The sequence below is a fragment of the Pelmatolapia mariae genome, linkage group LG16_19, assembly GCF_036321145.2.
Source record: "Pelmatolapia mariae isolate MD_Pm_ZW linkage group LG16_19, Pm_UMD_F_2, whole genome shotgun sequence".
In the NCBI taxonomy this organism is placed as follows: domain Eukaryota; kingdom Metazoa; phylum Chordata; class Actinopteri; order Cichliformes; family Cichlidae; genus Pelmatolapia; species Pelmatolapia mariae.
In genome coordinates, this window is record NC_086241.1 from 34,918,337 (window position 1) to 34,945,167 (window position 26,831).

Here is a 26,831-nt window from a genome sequence, read left to right on the forward strand (position 1 = left end):
TGCTTAAAGCTGGTATCCATAACTGATTGCACTACTTTATTTAACAATCCAGTATGGCCGAGGGTCATCTGAGGCTTTTCCCTTTCTTGTACTGCTGAAAAATGTTAATCTGCAAGTCAAAACAGATCATTTCACTTGAGCCAATACATTTTACATAACGCTTCACGCTTACCGAGATGGAACCGTTTAAGTTAACTGTAATGCTCTTTGTTAAAATCTAAGCCATTCTACCTATAGCTCCAGCAACATATGTTTGAACTTCTACAACTCTAAAGGAATTCACCATCCTGTCTGTAGTTCAACAAATAGGTTTTATTCCACAAACGTGCTGGCTTGTCTGTTGTAGTTTCTGATACATTTCTATGATTCCATGATCTTAGCTGCAGTGCAAGATAACATAACATCTCTACACATCTCAATAGTCTTACAATTGTGTCCATTTGTACTTAGAGCAACCGTTTTGGTATAAAAACATATTGAAGGTACATTTCTAAAATCCGACCCCAGTTCCAACAAAGATGAGACACTGTGTCAATAAAAACAGAATGCAGTAGTTCATACAAGCCCTTATTTTATTCACGATAGAACAAAAATGACACAGTCTCAGATGTATTTCCAGCAGATTGCACAGCAGCATACCAAATATGTGTTTACAACTCTAACAGCTCATCTGCATCATAGTTCAAATTCACTTTCCCCAAAATTCCACACCAGTTTAGAAAAATTCCAAGTTCCGTAACAAATTTCAACAATTCCAAAATTTTCACTGAACTTAAACCACGCTTAAATTACGGATTTGCTGTCACTACAACTTCCAACTTAATTTTCCACATTTCTTAGAGATCTGCTATTCTAATTGCAGTTCCAACAAATTCTAAGACCCCAGCAAAATTCCACATTCCAATTTTGTGTGTTTGGCTAGGAACATGACCCAAACTCAGGACTTTCCTGGTAGCGACTGTGAATTTATTTACAGTGTTAAAATAAACAGTGAGAAGCAAAAAGTGTTCAAAACAGTGCGATTTCCAAAATTCCCGTGGTTACCTGACAAATGAAGACGTAACGATTTAGTAAACGTTTTCACCAGACGATGGCCTGAGACAGCTTTCAGTTTCCGCGAGCCGGGCTTGTGCTAACTTTGCCACTCAGCGATCGAGTGTTGATCGAAGCCCAGCCACACTGTTAAATAGCAGACGGTTGATGAGGATCACTGGCAGCAGATGGATCCTGATTGCTGTTCTTAGCCCGGGAACGCCACAAGCCTGGTGTTCCCCGAGAACCGGCACACTGGCCACACACACAAACGCACACAGAGGGAAACAGGGGACTAAAAACAAACCACACAAATGACATAACATTAAAAGCAGTTCGACCAGCGAGGACTGACGGACCATGACAAATTGTTCCATAAAATTTCCACATTAAATACACAATCTTTTCTAAGACCTAATGTTCTTACAAAAATTCCACCCGTTAATCTATAGTAACGTTTTCAACACTGCCAGCTTTGAGCTTCATTCAACAGTTATGGGTTTCAGTTTTAAGATCTAGATATTTATTGTTTTCCTCGTGTATTCCTCTTTAACGGTTCCATCATCTTTCTATAGACCCCCCATCTTTTGTCAAAATACCCCAGCCTGTTGAAGGGCTGAAGGGTAAGGACGTAAGTTTGTACTGCGAGATGAGTGGTACAGCTCCATTCCAGATCACCTGGTTTAAAGACAGGAAACCTCTCATGGAGAGCAGGAAGTTTAAGCTGGTGAGCGAGGGCAGCTCAGCCACACTGCATGTCATTGGAATAGAGCCCTCAGACGCCGGCGAATACGAGTGCAAAGTGTCAAACAGTGTAGGAAGCGATACCTGCCAGACATCAATTAAACTCAGAGGTCAGTAGAAATCGCGATAGCATTAAATTAAAATAATATAAAATAAAATTAGATCTTCAAATGACTTTGTCACCTTGCTGACTTTGCCTTTTGCACTGTTTTTCTCCTCTCTTCAGAGCCACCATCATTTGTGAAGAGACTGTCAAACATGACAGTGATACTGGGAGGGGAGGTGACCCTTGTGGCCACTGTTAAAGGCTCTGAACCCATTACTGTGTCCTGGGTTCAAGACAAGGATCACATTCTCAGGGACAGTGACAACAGGAAAATCACCTATGAAAACAACCAGGTGGCAGTTAAAATCTTTAACGCTGATGCAACTACGGCAGGCAAATATACCTGCCAACTCAGAAACGATGCTGGGAGTGTGGAGTGTTTCGCTAACTTGACTGTTCTAGGTTTGTAATCATATAATTCTCTCTCTTTCTGTTTTGTTTTTCTACCTGCAGCCTGAATGTGTGACTTTAAGTATTTTCTGCTCCCTCTCTGTTGACTCCAGAGCCTGCTAAAATAGTGGACAAGCCCGATGCTCTGAGTGTGACGGCAGGTGATATGGCTGCCCTGGAGGTCAAAGTGTGTGGAACCCCAGAGCTCATACCCAAGTGGTTCAAAGATGGTGCTGAGCTGGCTTCTGGGAGAAAATACAAAATCTCATTTTCCCGGATGATTTCCAGCCTGAATGTGCTGTCTGCTGAGAAAGTTGACTCTGGAGAATACACATTTGAGATTATGAATGAAGTTGGGAAGGACCTGAGTAAAATCAATCTCACTGTTTTAGGTAGGTAACGTCTTCGTACCTTGAGCTGGAAGATGCTGATCAGTGTGTTCACCCATTACCCCACTGACATGTGGGAAGAGGATTCATTGAAAGGACTTTTACCCTAGTATCGTATTTTTCGGACTATAAGGCGCACTGTCGATTTTGGAGAAAATTAAAGGATTTTAAGTGCGCCTTATAGTCCAAAAAATACGGTACTTTTCTTGACAAATGGATACTCTTTAACAGCATTGTTTGTTTCCCTCTGAAACAGATAAGACGATTCCTCCAACATTCTCACGGAAACTGAAAGACTGTACCACTGTTGTTGGAAAACCTTTAGAAATGGAGTGCAAAGTGTCAGGCTCATCTCCTTTTACCATCTCATGGTACCACAATGACGAGGAGATAAAGAGTGGGCCAAATTATGAGATTTCATTCAGTGACAACAACTGTACACTAAGGGTGCTCACACTGAAGCTGGCTGACTCTGGAGCGTATAAATGTAAGGCTGTCAACAAGGCGGGAACCACAGAAACTACAGCCTTCCTGGTTGTTCGAGGTCAGTATCCCAATCCCAGCATCCCAGTCAAAGAAGTGTTTCAGCACCCGTTTCTCTGAGCTGCCTCCAACTAATTCAGTGAAAAGGGACAACGTGGCGATCGTGGCTCAAGAGTTGGCAGTTTGTCTTGTAATCGGAAGGTTGCCAGTTCGAGCCCCGGCTCCGACAGTCTCGGTCGTTGTGTCCTTGGGCAAGACACTTCACCCGTTGCCTACTGGTGGTGGTCAAAGGGCCAGTGTCCGGGAGCCTCGCCTCTGTCAGTGCGCCCCAGGGCAGCTGTGGCTACAATGTAGCTTGCCATCACCAGTGTGTGAATGTGTGGATGACTGAATGTAGTGTAAAGCGCTTTGGGATCCACAGGGACTAAGTAAAGCGCTATACAAATACAGGCCATTTACAATGAAAAACAGTTCTGTGACAAATAAATCCTACAGTCCATGCACAAAACCATCTGTGTCTGTTCTCAGCAGAGCATGCACACAGAGCTCTGCAACATCACAAACAATGTTCCTACTAAGCTGCGCGCGTGCGCAATTGCGCACTGCTGGCACGGTCTCTGCGCACAGAAAATCTGCGTTGCGCACCAAAAAAATCGAACCTGAATTGAAATTAAAATTAATACTTTAACAATTCTGTTTGGCAGTGTTACCGTGCGTTCACACCGAACGCGATAGAGGCGGCCAGAGCGTCAGGTGCACATGTAAAGTCAATGGAAAGAGCGTGATGACACGCGATTGCACGTCCGGCGAACATGCGGAAGCAGATTTGCGTCGCCAAAACGCCTGAAACGCGGATCAGCGTGTGTCTACCCTGCCCGTGAGCAAGGTAGACACACGAAGAAAACTACGCGTGTCAGATTCTGTGTTGCATTTTGTGCACACGCGCGTATCGCGCCAACCGCTCGAGTTGGAAAATCTGAACTCCGGCGTCAAATCGCGCCGCGACAACCAATCAGGAGCCTGGTGACGTGGCTGTAACTAGGTCAAAGGGGCAGATCCAGCCAAAGCCCTTCATTCGTCATTCAGTATGGAGGAAAAGCTCATCAGTGCCGTGGCTAATCATCCAGAGCTATATGATGCTAGCTGCTACTTCTACCGAGACAGGAATAAAAAGGACCTAGCTTGGAGGCACATAAGTGAGGAGATTGGGCAACCTGGTAAGTTCATTCATTCTTCTTTTTAATTTTCAGACTGACCCGATGAAGCCGCGCAAAAGCTAGCAAGCCCGCCTACTGTCCCGTTATTTTCCCACTGATGTACAAATACCTTTCCGCTAACAAGATAATGTGTTTATTCAGAGGACATCTGCAGCACAACACATCTGGCACAACTTCCTCCCACATTCCTCCCACATTTCCGGTTCACGCGCGTTAAAAGATGCAATTTTGCGGCGCGATGGATTTTTCTTGGACACGCGTTGAGGTGCGAATGTGCACGTGTCAAATTAGGGGCGTTTGGGGCGTTTTCGCTCGCGCCTATCACGTTCGGTGTGAACGCACGGTTAGTCAGTAAGTGACTGGCTGCTCCCGTATAGGATTAGAACGATGCTCAGTGTTGGGAAGGTTACTTTTAAAATGTATTCCACTACAGATTACAGAATACATGCCCCAAAATGTATTTTGTAACGTATTCCGTTACGTTACTCAATGAGAGTATTCTGAATACTTTGGATTACTTAATATATTATCATGCTTTTTACAACTACATGAATGTACTATTGCTGTGTGATTTATTACTATTACGGCTCCTAACCATAGTAAAGGGACCTCTGGCTAATACGTCGGGTTTGTGTCGGGCTTGTAGCCGAAAAATAGCTTTACTTTGTTGTCTGAGTCAAGTTTACTAGCGAGAGACAGAGAGAGGCGTTGAAAGGCTGCTCCAACGGAACTTACTGTTTCGGAGGAAAACACGAACACGGTGTACAGTCGAGTCTTAATAGCTTACTTACAACTGGGCTCGTCAGGCACTCTTTTTGGCTGCAGTGATTATTATTATATTTACATGCTTCCAGCTCCCATTTCTGCTCGATGACAACTCGTACTTTTCCACTCTCCTTTTTCTCCCTCCTCGCGCTCACAGACACATAACGGGTATGGCAGTCCATTCTCCCTGCAGCACGGACTACACTGGCCATGAAGCTACATTCTTTAGGGCTATGCCTGTAGCATTCTGCCTATTAGCTTAGCACAACAACAACAACAACAACAAAAAGGTGCTCTCTCACCCAGGAAACACACAGTCGCAGAGAGAGCGCGTCGCCCTGTAACCATGGCAACCGTAACGCTGCCGCCTGGAACAACAGAACAACAGAACAAACAAAACCCAAACAGTCCTGACCTGGGACAATATGAAACAGGAAAATACCGCCGTGTAATCCATTTATTTCAACAAAGTAACTGTATTCTAAATACCACCTTTTTAAACGGTAACTGTAACGGAATACAGTTACTCATATTTTGTATTTTAAATACGTAACGGCGGTACATGTATTCCGTTACTCCCCAACACTGACGATGCCACCTTATCCCATAGTCCAGCCAATGATGCGATTCACATTCGTATATACACAGCTAATCAACGTAGTTGACAGGCTATGACAGCGTCCTTATGTGCCGACACCGGTGTTTTAGCTAGCAAAGCGACGTGGCTGATGTGGAGTGAAGTCATTACGTGTACAACCATTGGAGATGTGAGCAGGACAGACGGAACCATTAACGGAAAAAGTGTGGACTTTATACCAGTTTTTAAATTGTGTTGATAGGCCACGTAAAACCAGAGTTATGATAAAAAATATATGCAATGTTTGGTTTTCTTCCTGAATACTATCGTTGTTTATATTTACTGCGGGAAGAAATGGTAAAAACGGCGTTTTATAAGGAAAACGCTCGAAAGCACTCTCCGCCTGTGAGCAAAAACACCCCACCCCTTTAGTTGTTTAGGAAGGGGGAAGTTTTAGGAGTGACGGCGGTGTTTTGAGATGTGAGAGATTTGCGACGTTTAGCGCAAATCTTGTGTAGTTAGTGTGTAGTGTAGTCAATAGTTTTGTGTGTGTGTCAGAGCAATGAGGCGACTACTGAATGTTACAGGTGTTACAGGAGTGATACATCTCCTGTTGTCAGGCCTGCAGGTACCAGGCTTGTGATGTTCTCCTTTATCTCACAGTGGACAGAAATTATTTTTTGGAGTGGCACAAATAATTTGTGTGGCATCAAATTTGATGCAGAACACCTGATTGTTCTGTAAATAGTTTGAAATGTTTATTTAAAAAAACGCCTTGGCTACATTTTTAGGTAAACAGCTGCAAAAAACTTTGTTGTTTGCAAAACTCAGTTACTTTTTTGAAGAAGTAACTATATAATTAATTGCCCAACATTGGTCATTATTTACTGTATTTTGCAGACAGAGAGTTACAGGAGTCTCTCCCAGACCACAGACTCATACTCATAATACAAGTCAGAGCTTTATTTAAAAAAAAAGAAAAGAAAAAAAAAAGACAGTTGTGTTTTCAAAATTGGAGTTCAAGTTATTTTTACTTCCAATAGTGTTAACATACTACACAGGTCATGAACAAGATTTTCTTTAAAATTTTCATTGTAAGTGGGCTAAAGCAATTAATTAAAAGTAGTCTAACATAAATCTAAATGCTGTAATTTGATTATTTTAATAAACCATGTAACTTGGATGGATTCGATGCTGGCGTGACCACAGTGCACACGTCTGCTGTTGCTCACAGTGGTCCAAGGGACCGCTCAGGGAGTTTGTGTGTTCGCTCAGACACATGAAAAATTAGAGGGAACATTGATCACAAATCAAATCTAAAGTGACAATGTTCTTTGATTACTGTCTTTGTACTTACATCCTGACAGACTAATCATAAAAAATGTGTTAAAATAGTGGACTGATATCTAACAGGGATTTAAAATTTGTAAAAATCAATATTTATGCAGAATGCATCTGATATATTCTTGGATTTTGACTGTATTGTTGAGGAAATGTTAGAAAACTGTTTCAGGCTTAACAGGTGGTGTTTTATATCAAAATTCACAATAACGGAATTCAATAAAATTTTATTTATTCATAAAGCACCAAATTATAACAACATTTGCCTCAAGGCGCTTTACATTGTAAGGTAAAGACCCTAAAATATAGTGTTCAGTACTTGCAGACCCCACTCCCAGTGGCTCTGAAGGGTCAAATGCACTGCAGCCTAAGAAAACACCAGCAAATAGACAATTGCAGCAAAAGCACACAAAACAAACGGAAATATAATTAAATTAAAAATTATTTAGGCGAGACAATAATATGAGAGAACAGCTGTGGATTGAAAGAAGTGTTGGAGTAATGTGTGTGCTCAACATATGATTCATGTAGTCCTGTAGATACATATTTGCTATCAGTCACCTTCTGAGCTGTTCCGTCACATTATTGTCTCCTTTAAATCACTATTGTGTTTGTGAGGTTTTGTTTTATTCCACCGTGAACATTATTTTTGCAGTTTTCTACTTGCTGATGTTTTCTTTGGTTGCAAGGTGTTTGACTTGTCTGGACCACTGTACCAACCAGGTTGGGAAAACATACAAGCACCCCACAGGAGACCACCTGTGTTGGTTCCTCTGTGGTGCCTACACATGTGACGGGCCCCACCTCCTGCCCCCAATACCTTTATTAAACAGTTAAGATAGAATCAGAATCATTTATCATTCACTGAGGCAAAAATCACAGCTTTTGGCAAGAATTCAGATTGTAATGCAGTCATCATATCGTTTAGCTTTCCCTGATGCTATGCTCTCTATTTGTTAGTATTGCAGCTTCTTCTTTTTAGCCCGTTCTGTTATTGCCCTGACAATTCTATGTCTGATAGAAATGTTTGATATTTCTGTTTGGACCCAGAACCTCCAACTTTTGTGGTGCCACCGCAGCCAGTGGAGGCCATGCCAGGCTCTAACGTGACGTTCTCAGCCATGGTGAAAGGCAGTGCCCCTCTCAAACTCAAGTGGTTCAGAGGGACGAAAGAGCTCGTAGCTGGACATGGCTACGATTTCTCCCTGGATGATAACAAAGTTCTATTAGAGCTTTACAACGTGGACAAATCTAATGCTGGAGAGTACACCTGTCAGATCATTAATGACGCAGGAAAAGAAAGCTATCCAGTGAATCTCACTGTCAAAGGTTGGCCAGAAAGAACTTATTTCTTATTTCACTAAAAAATATATTTTTTAAAAATGTGGTTAATCACAGGTAATTCATGGTTTAACAAGTGGGGTCAATTCCTTTTTCACACAGGAAAGGTAGGTTTGGGTAACTCTTTTCCTCTTAAGGGTACCTTTGTCTAATATTAAAACACGTAAGTGTGACAGATATTTTAAGATCAGGAAAGGGGCAAATATCTTTTCAGTGGCACCACACACCTTTCTGTTAGCAACATTAATTAGTTAAATGTAATCGACTTTAGGTTTTTCTTGTCTATAAATTTCTTCTAACGCAATCATTTTAATAACATATCTGGTTGTGTTTTTCAGAGCCAGCAACTTTCTCAAAGAAGCTGAAGGACATATCAGTTGAGAAGGGCAAACCATTAACTCTGGAGTGTACATACACGGGCACCCCCATGATCACTGTGAGCTGGTACAAAGATGGCCAGCAGATCTTTGCTTCATACAAATACAACATTACCACAACAGAAAGCTCCTGTATCTTAGAGTGTCTCAGCACTGATGACAAGGAGGCTGCAGGAAAATACTGCTGCCAAGTGTGCAACGATGCTGGGAAAGACACGTGTGAGGCAGTGGTTTCTATCCTCGGTTAGTACAAGATCACTGAGCCCATTCTGTTTGGGTTCATTTGTTGATTTGTTCGTGCAAAATATTCTTGGGCAAGCGTCCGATGCATCCACCAGAGTACAAATGTGTGTGAATGTTAGATAGAAAGAGCAACACAAACTGAATAGTTAAAAGATTGAAAAATGCCTCTTATTAGGTAATAATCGATTATATTAATTGAATTTTCTCAGAGTCAAACTTTATACTCTCTTCAGAGCCGACCACCTTAACAAAATCTTTCCTTCTGATTAGGCAAATTAGGAGACTCTACTTAGAAGCAGTGTGCAGTGGTTGTAAACCTGCAGTAATAAGTAACAAACTGATATCAGCACATTGCAAAGGTATAAAAATATGGAAACCTCAAACATACAGAAGCCAGAGGTTTTGCATTATGGATGTTACACATTTTTGAATCTGAGAAGTTGCCCACTTTTAATCAGTAAAATTGCATATAAGACTATATGATGAGGAAAAGCCTGATAGGTTAATCTATAAGCAATAATACATACAACTACACTCAAAGCAAGACTTATTATATGTGTAGCTGTCCCAAAGCCTGCAGATCTGATTTAATTTAAAGTGTGTCCCTATGTTTTCTGGCGTTTGCACACACAGAGCCACCATATTTTACTGAGTCACTGGAGCCCATGGAGGTGACAGCTGGAGATGCTGTCTGTCTGAAATGTCAGGTTGCAGGCACACCTGAGATCAAGGTGTCCTGGTTCAAGGCTGATGGCAAAGTCAGGTCTAGCCCCACCTGCAAGCTGGAGTACACAAAGGGTGTTGCCTGTTTGAAGCTAAGTAAAGCCACCAAGTCTGATATCGGAGAGTACACCTGCAAGGCAGAGAACAGGATTGGCTCTGCTTCCTCCAACTGCAGACTCAATGTGCTAGGTAAAACCTAGTTTTCCAGAGTACTGCATTTACACCTTTGTAAAAATCACTGGCTTTTCAGACTAATGTCTGCCATGTGTTTATCTTTTCCAGAAGCTAAAACGCCACCATCATTCCCAAAGAAGATCACCAGCCTACAGCAAACTGAGGGCCAGCCAGTGCGCTTTGAGTGCCGCGTGGCTGGCTCATTGCCCATCGAGGTGTCCTGGCTGAAAGACGGCAAACCTCTGAGTCAGGGGGAGGAGTTCTCCATGCTGTATGATGATAACACAGCTGTTCTGCAGATCAACAACAGTGAGATGAGGCACTCTGGGGAGTACACCTGCGTGGCCACCAACAGTGTGGGCTCAGCTTCATGCAGAGCCAAGCTCACTCTGCAAGGTGTGTGACGCATGACTGGATGGTTGATTCATGATTCTAATCTAATTAATACTGGATGCTTATGAAGCAAACAATGCAACGTTTAGATATCTCACCATCACCTACTGATTCTGACTTTAGACAAAAACGAGTCTTCTATTTATTGTGAAACTGTGAATTTCTCAACGTGTTAGGAGACCTCATGACTTCTGGTCACTGCTCCTCACGTTTCTGAAAATGCCACGCTCTGTTCTACTTAACCACCTTTCTCTTTCACGTTCTAGACGTTCTAAAAGTGGTAAATGTCTTTTGTTTATTATTTTTGACAGCGCTTTGGTCAGATGGTGCTGGGCTGTTTAAGGCCCCAAACTGTTTAATCGTGTCCATCTAAAGATTTGTTCTTTTATCTTCCTTTCATTCATTCGCCACTCTGCAGAACCCAGATACCCTCCGGTATTTGACAGGAAGTTGTCACTACAGGAGGTGACAGTGGGTGACAGCATTGAGCTGGAATGTCACATGACTGGTTCTGCCCCCATTAAAGTCACTTGGTCCAAAGACCACAAAGATATTCGCTCTGGGGGGAATTATAAGATTAGCTGTGCGGATAATACACCTCACCTGACCATTCTGAAGGCAGATAAATCAGATACAGGGAGATACTTCTGCCACGCCTCTAATGACATGGGGAAGGACTCTTGTTCCTCTGATATCACTGTCAAAGGTATTTGAACCTGGGGCACACTCATGCCATCTCGGCTCTCTCTTCTAAAGCACTCACGTCTCTCGAAGGACATTTTTTTGTCTTTGAAAGCTGCTCCCCTTCTGACCATTCTTACTTTCTTCTCTTGATTTCAGAGCGCAAAAATCCTCCAGTGTTCACCAAAAAGCCCTCAGAGCACATCGAGGACATGGAGGGCAAACTGGTGAAGATTGAGGGCCGAGTCTCCGGGTCGCAGCCCATGTCAGTCAGCTGGTTCAAAGATGACATGGAGATACAGAGTTCTGACAAGTATGACATCAGCTTTAAGAGTAATGTGGCAGTGCTGTGCATTAAGAACAGCCAAGTGATTGACAGCGGAAGGTACTCGTGCCAGGCCTCTAATGAAGCTGGGAAAGCCTCCTGTGATGTCACTGTTGGCATCTCAGGTATGTTTGATTTAAAGTCGAAGCGTAATTGATGCTCAAAGAATGTTGGACAGCTAGCAGGAATGATTGAAAAATGACGTAGCTTATTTAGTGGTTTGGTATGTTTATCGAAGTCTCTGGTTTTCTTTATTCCGTTGTTATAATCTTTGATGATTTGGACTGTTGGTTAAACATCTTGCATAAATTGTTAACTAATGAAGGCTTCAGGTCAGACTTTTTCTCCTCATGTATATTTGCTTTTTAACCCTGTTATTCGAATTTACTTTGAAGCTTTTGTCATTTTGACAAAAAGTCTAAGTCTTTGTTTAAAGGTCTTCAGATGTGCTTACATAGTTCATGAATCTGAGCACTGACAGCAGTACAGTCAGCTAAATCAGACTGGCTTATCTCTCTTTCAGAGGCCAAGAAGCCCCCAGTGTTTGACGTACCTCTCAAACCAGCAACTGTGGATGAGGGCGAGAAGCTAATTCTCAGGTGCCATGTCTGTGGATCTTCCCCTCTGAAGATCCAGTGGATGAAGGACAGGAAGGAGTTGACACCATCCAGCAGCACTAGAATCAGCTTTTCTGATGGCACAGCATGTCTGGAGATCAGCACAGTCTCTAAACTCAATGCTGGTGACTACCTCTGCAAGGCTACCAATGAGGCTGGCAGCGAATTCTGCAAAGCCAAAGTCACTGTCAAAGGTGAAAAAAAGAAAAAAAAAAGGTTAAATCAAATATCACCTGAGAACTGTACTCTGAGATTTTGTTTATTTGTAATTGTTTTTATTTCTCAAAAGTTGAAAAATTGAGATTTTTGTTGCTTTTGAGAATCTTTCATTTGTAGTTTGTCATCTTGCAGAGAAACCTGGAGCAGCTCTGTCTCCTGCTGAAGCTCCAGCAGCTTCTCCATCCAAAAAAATGGACAATCTGTTCTTCATTGAAGAGCCTAAAACTGCACACGTTACCGAGAGTGAGGGTCTCAACATTTGCACAATGCACAATCCAAATATGTAAAAACGTAGGCATTTCTGATCTAACTCCTCTACCTGTTGCTCACAGAGGGAACCGCCACCTTCATCGCAAAGGTGGGTGGTGACCCCATTCCCAGTGTGAAGTGGATGAAAGGGAAGTGGAGGCAAGTGACCCATGGTGGCCGGATCTCCATTGAACAGAAGGGCCAAGAGGCCAAACTGGAGATCAGAGAAGTGACGAAATCGGACTCTGGTCAGTACAGGTGTGTCGCCTCCAACAAACATGGCGAGATCGAGTGCAGCGCTGACATGCACGTAGAGGAAAAGAAGGACGTAGTGATGCTTGAGGGAGACCTCCGCGCTAAACTGAAGAAGTGAGTTTAGAATCTGACAACACAGAATCATTCAGACTGAAATGTAGTTTAAATGTTGTTTAATTTTTCATTGTCATTTTATTTATCTTTAAAAATGTTTGACATCTCCTTGTTCTCAGAACTCCATCAAAGCAAAAGAGCCCACAGGAGGAAAAAGACATTGACATAGTTGAGCTGTTGAGAAACGTGGACCCGAAAGAGTATGAGAAATACGCCCGAATGTACGGTATCACTGACTACCGAGGCCTACTGCATGCAATTGAGCAGCTCAAAAAAGAGAGAGCTGAAGAAAGTGGAAGACAAGTAAGGGTCTCCACAATCACTTGGTCTGATGATTTTCAATCTGTGGATGTCTAGTGCTGAGTAATGCGCTTGTTTGTGTTGCTGACAGGAGGTAGACCGTGGAGACAGAGAGTCTGATGAGGACATGGCCAGACTGGTGGCTGACCTGCAGAAGAGGATGGAACGGACTGAGGTCAGGACATGTGCAAAGTCTGTTTTGAAAACCAAAGCTTTACTGTTACACCAAAAGTGAAATGCAACTTGAAATTCATCGTTTCATAATGTTTATAAAGAATTTAGAAATGGATTTCAGACAGGAAGATGCAGTAAGGTAAATATAACTTTTGTTTGTGCAGGTCATCAGTATAAAAATAAAAATAAAGGAGATTTATTAGCTTAAAGGTAAAAATTCACCAATAACATCAATTTACAAAATCTTTCTGAAGCTGAATCTTACGGTGGCCCTGAGAGGCCAAACAGACTGAAAGCATCTGCAAATACGGAAAACGCTGCAAAAGCACACACAAAACACAACGAAAACAGACAAAAAGACAATAAAGAAAATAAAGAAAACAATCAGAAAGAAAACGGAAATGTTTCCGTCAAGTTATCGTGTCCCGTGAATTCACTTCTGTTTTCCTTTCTGATTTCTTTTTTGTAGTTTTTGTCATGTTTTTTTCATTCCCGTTGTCTTTTTTTCTGTTTCCATTGTGTATTGTGTGCTTTTGCAGCGTTCTTCTATTTGCTGGTGTTTTCTTAAATCCGTTTGCCCTCCTAGGGCCACCATAATACTCTTAGGCCCACAGTAGAATCCAAAGTTTTACATTTTCTTTTAGTTGAATCACAGTACAATTAATATTTAACTTTATTGAGTAAAGCTTTTACTTGCAACTGTCGGAAAGAGTTGCTTATTTAATCGTGAACTGGGTGTCTACAACTCATTGCCCACCCCTACTAAAGCAGGGGTGGGCAATCTCAGTCCACGAGGGCCGGTGTCCCTGCAGGTTTTAGATCTCACCTTGGGTCAACACACCTGAATCACATGATTAGTTCGTTACCAGGCCTCTGGAGAACTTCAGGACATGTTGAGGAGCTAATTTAGCCATTTAAATCAGCTGTGTTGGTTCGAGGACACATCTAAAACCTGCAGGGACACCGGCCCTCGTGGACTGAGATTGCCCACCCCTGCTCTAAAGTGTTTTCCAGCAGCAATTAGAAATCTCTCACTGATTTTTTTGTTAGTCAGCTAACTTCTTTTTACTCCCCTGAGCCTTTTAGTAGATACACCTATGGTATCAATTTCAAAATCCTACGTTGCCTTGTTCTCAAATTATCACATTTACAAGATTTTCAGAAAACTTGACTTCTGACCTTTGACCTTGAGGTCAAGGTCACTGAGATTTGAACTCATTTGAGATTTTTACCATATTCACCTTTGTATCAATTTCAAAATCCTAGGTGACTTCCATTTCAAGTTATTACAGCCACACAATTTTCAGAAAACCTGACCTCTGACCTCAGACCTTCAGGTCCCTGAAATTTTACCTTGTCCAGTATTTGTTGAGGATGCAGCTATCAATTTAAAATCCTAAGTAAACTGGTTGGGCAAACTTCCACGTGTCCTCAAATATCCATGAGAGGGTAACGAGCTGGTCCAGTGTTCCGCAACCAGGATGAAAACCGCATATTCGTCCTGCAACCAAAGTTCAACTAGTGGACGGACTCTTGTTTCCAGCACCCTGGACTTTCCCAGGGAGGCTGAGGAGTTTGATCTTTTTAAACAGGGGAACCACCCTCTGCCAATCCAGAGGTACTGCCTAATCTCTAAACAACAGTAGAGAGAGGCTTGTCAACCAAGACAGCCCTACAACTTCCAGAGCCTTCAAGAACTCATGGTGAACCTCACACACCCTAGAGGACCTGCCACCAAGGATTTCTAGGAGTAACCAAGTGGTGGAAGGTTTCCACTTTGATGGTCTCAGAATCTCGTCTCCGCTTTTCGCAGATAAGCTGCTCCAGCTCACATTGCAGCAGCTCACAGCTGAGTGTGAAGCGGTGGGAATAAGAATCAGCGCTTCAAAGTCTGAGGCTGGAAAAGGGTGGAGTGCCCACTCCGGGTCAGGGGCGAGTAGGAGATCGACAGATTAGTGCTACGGCTGCAGTGATGCGGACGCTGTACCAGTCCATTGTGGTAAAGAGAGAGCTAAGCGTAAAAGCAAAACTCTTAATTTACCGGCCAATGTACATCCTTACCCTTCATGAGCTCTGGGTAGTGGCTGAAATCATGGATACAAGCGACGGAAGGAGTTCAGCCATCCGGGTGAAGTGTTCTAGGCAAGTCCCACCAGGAAGAAGCCCCGGGACAGACCCAGGACAAGCTAAAGACATTATATATCTTGGCTGGCTAGGGTGAGGGAGGTCTGGGCTTTTCTGCTTAGGCTGAAGCCCCAGCGACCCAGTCCTAGATAAGCGGAAGAAAATCAATGGACAAGATTTTCAGAAAACTTCACCTATGACCTCAGACCTTGAGGTCAAGGTCACTGAGTTTTGAACTCATCAGAGATAGTAGATACACCTGTGGTATTAATTTGTAAATCCCACGCCTTGTTTCGTTCTCAGGTTTCGCATTGACAAACTTGGGTATCCACGTGACACACCCACATGCCCGGCAGGGTGTGCGGGTGGGGCGACAATACCTTATAAGCCTTTTACAGCTGAAGGCTAAAGATCCTCAAAGCATATTTAAAGGATAACTGGATTTTACACCAGATGAACCACTGGCTTTGTTATTAACGATAAGACCAGTGGTTGGTGTGCCGTTGATGTGTTTTTGTCAACCAACAGTTATGGGATACATTTGCATTTATATCAGTCCAACTTTATTCTGAAATCGTTGCAATGGTCTTTTTTTGCTGAATTAACAAAACTAATGTTGGTACAGGGTCAACGTTGCAAATGACCAATTACGTTGTAGCCATAGACCAGGTTTATTTTCTTTGGTCCTTAACATATGTTGTGCACATAAATATTATTAGAAAAAGCTGTTGAGCCATCAGAGAATCTTTCTTTTACTGCAGTGTACAGTTAATAGAAATAATCACAAGGATGAAATACTGTTTCTGTCTGGCATGTACTTCATAATGCTCTTTGTCATTATTGCAGCCTGTCACTGTGGTGAAGGACATTTCCAATCAATCTGTCTTCATTAATGAAGAAGCAGTGTTTGAGTGTGAGATCAAGATCAACTACCCAGAGATCACGCTGTCCTGGTACAAAGGCACACAGAAATTAGATACTAGTGACAAGTACAATATCACCATCAGCGGCGACCGCCATCTGCTCAGGATCAAGAACTGCCAGTCATCTGACCAGGGCAGCTACAGGGTGGTGTGCGGGCCCCACATATCCAGTGCCAAGCTCAGTGTCATGGGTCAGTACTGACAGCTTTACTGCATCTGTTAAAAAATATCTGTCGTTTGATAAAGGGTAGTTAGCATTTCACCTCGGTAGTTGTCTAATTTAGCTTAGAGGCTTTAGCTTTTAAGTGGTTGTAAATGTTATGTCTTCTTTGCTGATTGAAAACAAAGCCTCCTTATAGTAAAAACTAGATTATCTTAAATAAACTATTTTGTTTTGACTTCATTTTTGTTTTTATGTGTTTTGTCTTTTAGAGGTGGAGGTTGAGAAACATCTACAGGACACAATGGGTAAGGAAGGCCAGTCATGTACTATGTCTTGTCAGATGTCCATCCCTAATGTAGAGGCTCAGTGGTTTAAAAATGGAAAGCAGTTAGAAATGAAGGACAGGTACACGTCTGAGGTGAAACACAAGGTTCAGAAGCTACTGATCAGAGACCTGAAGCCAGAAGACCAAGGAAGATACACCTGCAAGTACCAACAGCTGGAGTCTTCAGCAGACCTCTGGGTGGAAGGTTTGTACCTGGAAACCATCCTGCAAACTTATAGACATGTTTTACGTAGTTCCCAGTTACTAACCTCTTTTGACTTCCATTATCAAACTCTTAAAATAATGTTGGCAATTTGAAGATTGCCCTCTTTTTTCCTCTTTGATTTTATCCTTCTCTTTCATAACTTTCTTCATGATCGTGTTCCAAAAACATGCCCCATTATCCCATTTGTTGTATTTTTACATGCATTTTGATAACTGTCCCATAAATGATGATCATCATTTTAACCATCTAGATGATATTTTGATGAAAAATTACCATTCAGCTATTGTCATACACTCCCAATTGTGATGCCATTTACCCATTCCCGTCTTTATCTTTTTTTTAGCTGAACAAATTCATTTCACCAAACGCATCCACAACATCGAAGTCAATGAGCGACAGTCAGCCACCTTTGAGTGTGAAGTGTCCTTTGACAATGCCATTGTTTCATGGTACAAAGACACCTGGGAACTGAAAGAGAGCCCTAAGTACAACTTCAGAAGCGAGGGCCGAAGACATTTCATGGTCATTCAAAACGTGACCGTTGAAGACGAAGGTGTGTAGTGTGCCATCAAGCTACAAAGGCTCGTCACAAAGTCCTATAGATTTTTTTCCTCGTTGTTTGTTGAGACCTGAGTGTAAAAGATCTTCATTACTAATTCCTTATAGGCGTGTACTCAGTAATTGTGAGGTTGGAACCCAGGGGAGAGGCTAAGAGCACAGCTGAGCTTTATTTGTCTGGCAAAGGTACAGTTCTGAGTCAGGCAACACTTTTTATGCTTCTGCTCACCTTTTATCGAAGTGTTTAACACTCTGTTTATTCTATATTTTCTTTTCTTTCTTTTTTTTTACAGAAATTGAATTAGCAATGGTCCCCATTGGTAGGTATTTTATTTTCAAGACCCTCAATGACTTTAATCATTCAGGAACATCTTTGGAAAACCTCTTTCTGTCCCTCTTTATCACAGTCAGATATGGACACAGTCCACCACTCTAGTTCACCACTGTAGGTTTTTACGAATTCAGACACAATAAAAAATTATCTTACCAGGTTCTAAAACTAGGCAAATGCAACCTCAGAGGAATAGCATCACATGACATATTACATCATGTCATAATGTGTTTAAAAAATTCAAGGCAAAATTTAGGACCAATGTGTGAAAAAATAAGCCCACACTATGATTCACTAGCTTGTAGAACCACTTTTTTTGAACTAATTATTTTCTCACATTGTTCTGGATGAATTTCCTGTTGCATGACCCAATTTCAGCCAAATGGCTTTACATCTGACAATATCTGTGTGCAATGCCTGTGTTCGTTTGAGCCACCATTAATCACGGAGTTCATGTTAAACTCACATGGCTGCCAGGTGCCCAAGTCCTGTTAGTGCCAAACAATGATCACGGCTTCTGATATGATGTGTTTGGCTTTGGTTTGGTAGACCGGGTGTGGTTTGACTAGGAGGAAAAGCCTGCCCAATCTAAAGTGGTGTTCTGTTATTGGACTTCTATGATAATCACAGTGTGTCCATAACGAACACATGTTCAAGTATAAGGATGTTCCTAGGTGGAGGTGACACCAGGACAGTCTAGGTCGCAGGTCGGTGATTAATTTCATATCTGTGTCATGAGTTGAGTTGTCAACTGATCACCACCTGGTAGTGAGTTTGATGAGGTGAGAGCAGAGGATGCTGGCCATGCACGCCCAGATATATGGGGAAGGTGCACTGGGAGCATCTAGCCGAAGCCCTGGTCAATTTCCACTTCTGGCATAACTTTGAATACATTCTGAGAGAGACTGAGGGCATTGAGTTCCATACCTCCATTGGGGCAAGCATACCAGATGGTGGACACTGGAGCTAAAGAGAGCTGTCAGAGGGACTCCTAGTGGACTTGGTTAGCCTGTGGCGTCACAAATACTCCTCATAGAGGAAGCAGAGTCTGGGGATGAGGTGGATGATTTGCAATCACTAGAGGTGAAGCTTACTGGGATAAGACAGCTTCTTGTAAGTGGTAAGACCCCCAGGGTGGAGGAGATTTGCCTTGTTCCTTAAGGCTTTGGATGTTGTGGGACTATACTGATTGACACGCTTCTGCAACTTTGCATGGCACTGTGATGCCTCTAGATTGGAAGACTAGAGCAATGGTTCCCTGTTTTAAGGTGACAAGGTTCCTTAAACGGACTCAGGCGCAGACCAGGGATTTCTTGGGCAAGAAAACAGTGTGTTTATTTACAGTGAAGGAAACACCAGGTGAATATATATACAGAGTGCCAGGGGAAAAGGGGTCCGGGGCTCCAGGGTCCACAGGGAAACAGGGGATGGGTCAAAAACGCTCCTCTCTTTCTCAGAAAGTCCAACACCTCTCTTTCGCCGCTCCTCTAGCTCACTCGTCCAAACACAGTCACAAACGGGTTCAGGGATGATGCCGACAGCTCAACGATCCAGCGAAGAATAGCACAGGTCCGCCATCTTAAGTAGTGCTTTAATCCACTGGAATCGGCAGCAGGTGTGATGACAAGTGCAGGTGCGTGGGCCAAGGGTGGGAGCCCGCAGTGAGCACCGCCCTGGCGGAGGGAAGAGAGGGAGAGAGGGCAAAACAAACATGTCCCCTGACACGGAGTCAGCCGGCGAGACACGGGGACCATGACATAAGGTCTGTACTGTCAGTAATGAGTCAGACCTGTCCCCACTGGCTGTTGGACTCTGTTAGTGGTTTTTCAGTGATTTTGTACATAATTTTTGTGGACAAAATTTGTAGACATAGCTAAGTGGCAAATTTTCACTTTAGTGGCCTCAGGGACTCATCTATGTTTTTCTGCATGATGATATTCTCTTGGCTTCATCACATGGTCGTTTCTAGCCTGCACTGAGCTGTTTCACAGGAGAGTCTGAAGATGTGGGAATGAGAATTAGAACCTACAGGTTTTTCTTATCTGGAAAACTGTGAGTTCCTGTCCCAAGTAGAAAAGGGTTAAGTATCTCAGGGTCTTGTTCCTACAGTAACTGAGAGATGAGTGGTGTGGGAGCTTGACAAATGAATTAGGGTGGTATCAGCAGTGATTAGGAGTCATTACCAATTTGTTGTGGTGAACTGAGAGCTGAAGGTGTTGACTAGTAATTTACGTTACTGCCCTCACCTATTGCAGCAAGTTCTGAGTCGTGACTTAAATAACGAAATCACGGATGCGAATGACGGTAATGAGCTTTCTTCAAAGGGTAGCTGGGCCCTTCTTTAGAAACAGGGTGAGGGACTCAAAAGAGCAGCTCTGCTCAGAGAAGCTGTGGCAACTTCTGCACACAGGAACCAGGTGAGGTGGCTCAGGCATGTGAGTAGGATGCCTCCTGGTTGTCTGCTATATTAGGTCTTCTGGGCATTTACCACAGGAAGGAGACCTTGGGGAAGACCCAGGACAAATTGGCTATCTTTAAGACACCTCAGCCACCCACCCGAAGAGCTGGAGGTGGTGGCTGAGGAGGCTCCGGGCTTGTCTGGGCATGGATGGATCAGTGGGTGGATGTCATTGCCGTTTGTCATTTGTCCTTGAGGGGAATTTGATGTCCACTCCTGGGAATGATTTTCCACTTGCTTTCCAATTCCACCTGAATGCGTCAGATTAGCAAACTGCTAACACTTCTGCTTTTACAGTTGTAGACACACTTGTGTTGATCATCATTTAATCTATTGAATGTGACCAGCAGCAACTTTCTGTTACTTACATGCTTTATTCATATAAAGGCAGTAGGGGTATTTCATACTGTGTCTGCCTTTTTGCTCAGTGTTTGTTAAATATGTAATGACACAATGTATATTGTTTTTCATCTGAGGTTGTATTTGACCAAATTTAAGACCTTCTAGGACCAGATGCATTTTTCCATTATCTATAACACTATTATCTATGATTTTATAAAAGTGAAACCAACTAGCTTATTTTTGGGAAGCTGTTAAGATGTTGAACTTAAGGTCTAGGCCTAAAGGGCCAGATATGGAGTTACTAGTTTCAAGTTAGGTGGTTAGGTATGGTACCCACTAGCCTGTGTTACTACAGGACTATGCTAGCTGGTTGTACTTAATTGATGTTATGGTTGAAATGTACCTATCTATACTTTTTATCTTGTAACTGGCAAATGCTACCAAGCAAGAGGATTTTCCAAAATGTCCTACACTTCTACTCACACAGTGGTTTTGTTTTGTTTTTAACAGTTAACCAATAGTTAACCACTTAACCAAAACAAAACTTTTGGTACCATACTCTGTAGATATGCCAGATTCCTCTGTTCAGAGGCCTGAAGTGCCTACATCAGTTGCAATTCAAGGTAAGGCATCATAAGCAGCTCACTTTTTTCCATTTATTACATCAGGGAATTTACAGAGCAGATGACTTTTTGCTGATGTTTCTGTTATAGAAATTTCATAGTAGATTTGTGGCCCACATAGAATTAAGACAATGTTTACCTGAATTTAACAATGAAATGGAACAAAAATGTTTTTTGTCTTTTAAAGAATCTTATGAATTCTATCATTATGAAGAAGAGATTGAAGATAGAGGTATTTACTATTTGTTTTTATGCTCCTGCGTTTTGTCTTCTTTTTCCTGTTAATTTGTATCTGTTCTTCTTTCTTTCTTTGTGTCCAATGTTCTGAATGTGTTTTGTTGTCACTTTGTAACTTTAATCCAGTTTTCCATCTTGATGCCACACTCACTAACTTTTACTTATGTTTTGCCATTTAACATTAAAAGTGTGTCAGTCTGGATTTAGGGATGAGATTTATTACATAAAACAAGTTGTGTTCAGTTCTGTTCCATTAGGTTTAAGCACAGTAAAAATACTACATTTTGCACTCTTGCTTTTACACTTTTTGTATTGTGGCTAGGCTTAGTAAGAAAAAGCACAATATTAGGTAAGAGTTCTATCTCCACCAGCTGAACAACAACAAGTATATATGGGTAGACAAGGCCCTCTCCACACATACATTTGTATTAGCTTTTTCTATGCATGTAAATGGTGTTTGGTGTGTAATGGATTACTAAGAATAGAGCTTTTTAAAAAAGTCGTTCCAGTTTGAAGATTTTAAGAAGTTCAACTTCTGTTTTTAAATGATGACAAATAAAATGTAGATTTTTGTCCTGCCATCTCAAAGATGTGCAGCTTTATCTCTTTTTTTCTTTAACATCAGACTGTACAGGTGTTAGGGTATTGATTGGCCCGGGTTTGAGGCCTTTGACTGGCCAGCAGTTTTGTATGATGTGCAAGATGTCAAGAGCATGCACAGCAATACCTGTGTGCGTTTGAGCCACATTAATCATGTCTATCTTGACATTTGTCTTTTTTTTTAAATGTATGTTTTTTCTTATCTTATATATTTGTGTTTGCATACATCTCTCTTTTTCATCCCTCATTTCACTGTCGGCCTTTGTTTGTGTGTTTGTTTTTTTAATAACCACTTTTGGTTCAGTAACAGCCTAATATCTGATGATCTATTTTTGGTTACTGTTGACCTTCTGAATCTTTTAGTTTCTTATCACATATACATTGTTCTGCATTATCATTCTGGCTACTATCAGAGTACTTTGCACAGTTTAGGTTTGCACTAAACTGAACTCTCTTTTGAACTCTCTTGTCCCGTCTAAAACACACCACACACTAATGACCAAATGCTTTAAGATTGCACTGACTTATGTCCAAATGCTTAAAAAGCTTATCTAGAAATTCTGAGCTTAAAAGAAAAAAAGATTTAATTAAAAGTGTTGGATCCCATGTTTGACTTAGACTTATGAAGACTTAAGAATGTTTATGTTTTATGACACTTACCTTCGATCTTGGATGTATTCCTTTGTGCTTTTTTTTTTCCAGCAGTTGTAAGAGTTGCCATTGAGGAGACAGTGGAGACCAAACAAGTTCAAATGAGAGAGGAAATCCCAACAAAAGGTACAGCAGAGCTGAGCGTATTCTGTCACGCCAGCAGTGCAAACTTACTTCCCCATCTTCTGCTTTCCCCCGTCCTACAACTGTGTCTTTTTGTTCTTTTATTACATTATCTGCTGTAGTGGTGTTTTCAGTTTTTAAAATGTTATGGCGCCGTGTATTCTGCTGCACTTCTCTTCTTCACCTATGTTGTGTTTTTTTTTTAATTTCCCAAAGTTGAGGAAAGGCCTGAAGAGAAGCCAACACCAGCATCACCACAGAAAGGTACTGACAAACTGTTGATGTTGACATGTAAATGTTTATTTATTAAATTTTTAGCTTCTTTTGTTTTTACTGTTATCTCAGCTATACTTTGTGTTTGTATGATCTTTTACTTCCTAAACCTCTTTAATGTTGCTTGACCTTCATTTAATTTAACTGCACATTTGAAGAGCCTGAAGCCAGAAAGCAAGTGGAGGAAAAGATTCCTGTGGTTTCAGTCCCAGAAAAGGATGTTCCTGTTCCCAGAGGTGGGGATTCCTACAAATTTCTTTAGAACAACTTTGCTAATGACAATCTGTTGTCTCATTTGATTATTATATGTTTGAATATTTCCTTAAAAAGAAACAGAGGAAGTTAAAAGGCCTACTGCTTCCCCACCTCCACCTACTGAGAAGCCTGGAGTGCCAAAGAAAGGTACTTCATTTTGTTTAATGTTTCTTTGATGTCTTATCAACTGTGCGCCACACTATACAGTTTCCCACCACGTTGAGTCATTCTGGCTTCATTGAAACCTCGATCTTTACACTTTATCTGTTTTATATGTCATGCTATTTCTATACACGATTCTGTTGATTTTCTCATTCTCTGAAGCACTTCTTGCAAAATTATAGATTTTCCTGCTGCTTAATCCTAACAACTTATGTTTTTACCCATTTGAAGATGAACCCAAGCCTCAGGTGCCAGCAGACTCCAAAGTAGTGGCCCCTAAAGCTAAGCCTGAAGCTGAGCCCAAGCCCAAACCCAAAGCAGAACCAGAAGCAAAGCCAGTGCCTACACCCAAAGCAGAACCAGAAGCAAAGCCAGTGCCTACACCCAAAGCAGAACCCAAGGTTAAGCCTAAAGAAATCCCTGAGCAGGAGCCTGAAGCTAAACCAGTACCTGTAAAGAAAATGGTGACGCCACCATCCAAAGGTATTTCCTGTTTTGTTTGGATGTTCGTGTTGAGTTTGTAGTCTACTGTGTATGTTTCTGTCTTTAGTATTAAGTTCTTCTAGCTGTTCATTTAGCTTCAAGAGTGGAAGCTAAGTCTTTGTCTTTGTTTATCTAAACAAATCTAAATGTTGCTAGTCCCTGAAGAAGCTCCAAAACCAGACCCATCAAAGACCAGGCGTAAGCCAGCTGAAACCAGGCTAGAACCAGACAAACCTAAACCAGAAGCTCATAAACCCGAGCCTCCTCTAACAAAACAAGAACCAAAAGAACCTGCAGTGGTCCCCAAGCCTAAACCTGTGGTGAAAAAATCAGAAGCAGAAATAACAGCACCGAAGCCTGTGGTGCCAAAACCGGAACCCCCAGTGACCAAACCAGAACCAACTCCTGCACCAAAGGAACCTACAAAAAAAGGTAATATGGCTGTGGAGTTTCTTAATGTGGTGTTTTTTCTTTAATCTTCTTAACTCCACTGCCCAACTTTAACTCATCTGAGGTGTCTTCACATTAGTGTTTTTGATGGTAGTGCGAACAAATCTCGTATTAACCTTTGAATACCACAGATTCTTTTCAGGGATTTATCTGTGAGTACATTTTGATGTTGATATCTGACGACTGCATATTTACCTGACTATAATAATAATAATAATAATAATAAAAATGATAAAAAAACAAAATTTTATTTTGAAGCATCAGAAGAACCAGCAAAGAAGGAGGTTTCATCTCCAATCCAACCACCCCAACCTTCACTTGCACAACCACAAAAGTTTGAGACAGAGGAACAAGCGCCACAGAAGAAACCTGTGGCAGTTAAAGGTACCTGAAGCTAATTCAGTCATCCGGAAACTTCTAACTAAAACCAAAACTCTTACACTAACCCTAAACTCTTTAGGTTCTGTGGCATATTATTTTATAATGGCTAACCTCTCTCATTTTGTTGCTGCATGTTGTGATTGTTCTTGTCTTGCACTCAATAGAGTGTTTCATTGTTCTCTAACGAAACTCTTCAACTTGAATTTGCTAAAAGACTTTTAATATATGCCAATAATACTCTTTAAAGTTCCTGTGGAGGAAAAAATAACTGAGCTTCCAAAAGCAGCCAAGAAAGCAGAGCCTGCTGTTGTTCCACCAAAGGAAGAGCCAACAAAGAAAGAGAAAGGTACATTTCTATTTCACATATGAAGTTTCTTTAATACAAGGGCAGACTTTATTCACGGTCTTTTGAGTCTCTTTAAGTAAAGAAATGCTATGATGATATATACTCATACCCAGCTCAAATTACCAAGACACATTTCATTATTCATTTTATATCCAAAATGTACTTTTAGAGGTGCCTTTCAATGTCTTTACTCTATGATATTTCCTTTTTAACACATTCGTTTCTGCTGCAAGATATGAAGGTAAACATTTAGACCATCACACAAATTAGATATCTAATTGACCTCTAAAAGAAATTAAGTTATGAAAATTGTCATAGTCATATATTATTCTCCACAGAGTGATCCTTTTGGGTCTAAATGACTTCATGAACTTATAAAGGATTTGTTTCTTGTGTGAAAGCACATTTGTGTTCTTTATTGTCATGTCTTTTGCATGTTCTTGTGTCACACCCTCTTAAAGCTTTGAAGCTCGAACCTAAACCTGTACCTGAAAAAAGCTATCAGAAGGTGTTTGATGAGGTTGCTGTGTTGGAGCCTGAACCTGTGAGGCTTCCTGAGAAAATATCTGAATCAGTACCCGAGAGACGCTTGGAGAAAGTGCTGAAACCCGAGAAAGGCATGAAGGAAATTCCAAAGCTGGAGCCAGAAGAATTACCTGAGAAAGTACCAGAAAAACCACGTGAGGAAAAAGTCCCAGAGGAGGCTCTTCCTAAGAGGAAGCCTGCAAAGGTTCCTCAGAAGGTGGTTGAAGCAGCTTTGATTACTGAGAAGCAGACATCTGTAAGCACTGAGGAAATCAAAGTTGAGCTCATTTCGAAGAAGCAAACAGAGAGGATCTCTGCAGAGAAAACAGTTCACATAAAGGCCCCTGATAAAATACCTGATACTGTATCTAAGGCCAAGCCTAAACAAGAGGTAGAAGAAATTCTTCCTAAAGGTACAGCAGACTTCAGCTGTTTTTGTCTTTCTTTGTATCTTCATCATGCATGTTTGAGCTCGCATGAAGACTGCCAAGATTTGAACTGAAGCCAGAATCTCAACAATCACTTAAATGTTATGAAATGATGCTCTTTTATTTGATTGCTTCATATTTAAAAACATTTGATCAGGTAAAAAAACCTCTTTATTGTTCTTAATTATCACTTAAAGTTTTCAGTGAAAAGAAATGATTTTTTCTTTGTTACATTTCCATCTTTAATGCAACAAGATAACAAAATGCTATCAGAAAAAGTGAGAGAACTGAATTCATTTGGCCTCAGTGGTGAGGAAAATAAGTAAATGTGATATCTATCGATGTGTCATCAAATATTGGTGGTAAGAAAATCCAGCTGACTAAATGTGTGCATTGAGTTCAGACTGAACTGTTGCCACTTCTCCAAAGGTTTTGTCAACATCTTCCATCTCTTGGCTTGTTTGTGTTATTTGACATGCGCCTTTTTTCCATATGTTTGTTGACTGTCTACATTTTTCTCTTTCCAAATTGTTTTCTTCACCACACACCATCTTGGAATCAATTTTGATTCATTGCTTAAAAGAAACCGAAGCTAAGAAGATTGAGAGGATTCTG

The 26,831-nt window shown here is 41.4% G+C and overlaps 1 protein-coding gene across 1 annotated transcript in view; it reads left to right on the top strand.

Moving 5' to 3' along the window:
• The window catches only part of ttn.2 (titin, tandem duplicate 2), a 217,622-nt gene that overhangs the window by 55,281 nt on the left and 135,510 nt on the right, over positions 1-26,831 (top strand). The window contains 30 exon segments of the mRNA XM_063497648.1: positions 1,608-1,886; positions 2,003-2,284; positions 2,386-2,664; positions 2,918-3,205; positions 8,095-8,373; positions 8,724-9,005; positions 9,639-9,917; positions 10,011-10,298; positions 10,714-11,001; positions 11,136-11,426; positions 11,825-12,112; positions 12,270-12,380; positions 12,470-12,755; positions 12,875-13,058; positions 13,147-13,230; positions 16,200-16,467; positions 16,709-16,969; positions 17,334-17,543; positions 17,657-17,734; positions 17,842-17,868; positions 21,246-21,302; positions 22,845-22,916; positions 23,130-23,177; positions 23,345-23,422; positions 23,511-23,588; positions 23,835-24,086; positions 24,243-24,518; positions 24,795-24,920; positions 25,165-25,263; positions 25,725-26,201. Of these exon segments, the coding sequence (XP_063353718.1) occupies positions 1,608-1,886; positions 2,003-2,284; positions 2,386-2,664; positions 2,918-3,205; positions 8,095-8,373; positions 8,724-9,005; positions 9,639-9,917; positions 10,011-10,298; positions 10,714-11,001; positions 11,136-11,426; positions 11,825-12,112; positions 12,270-12,380; positions 12,470-12,755; positions 12,875-13,058; positions 13,147-13,230; positions 16,200-16,467; positions 16,709-16,969; positions 17,334-17,543; positions 17,657-17,734; positions 17,842-17,868; positions 21,246-21,302; positions 22,845-22,916; positions 23,130-23,177; positions 23,345-23,422; positions 23,511-23,588; positions 23,835-24,086; positions 24,243-24,518; positions 24,795-24,920; positions 25,165-25,263; positions 25,725-26,201 (6,195 nt within the window).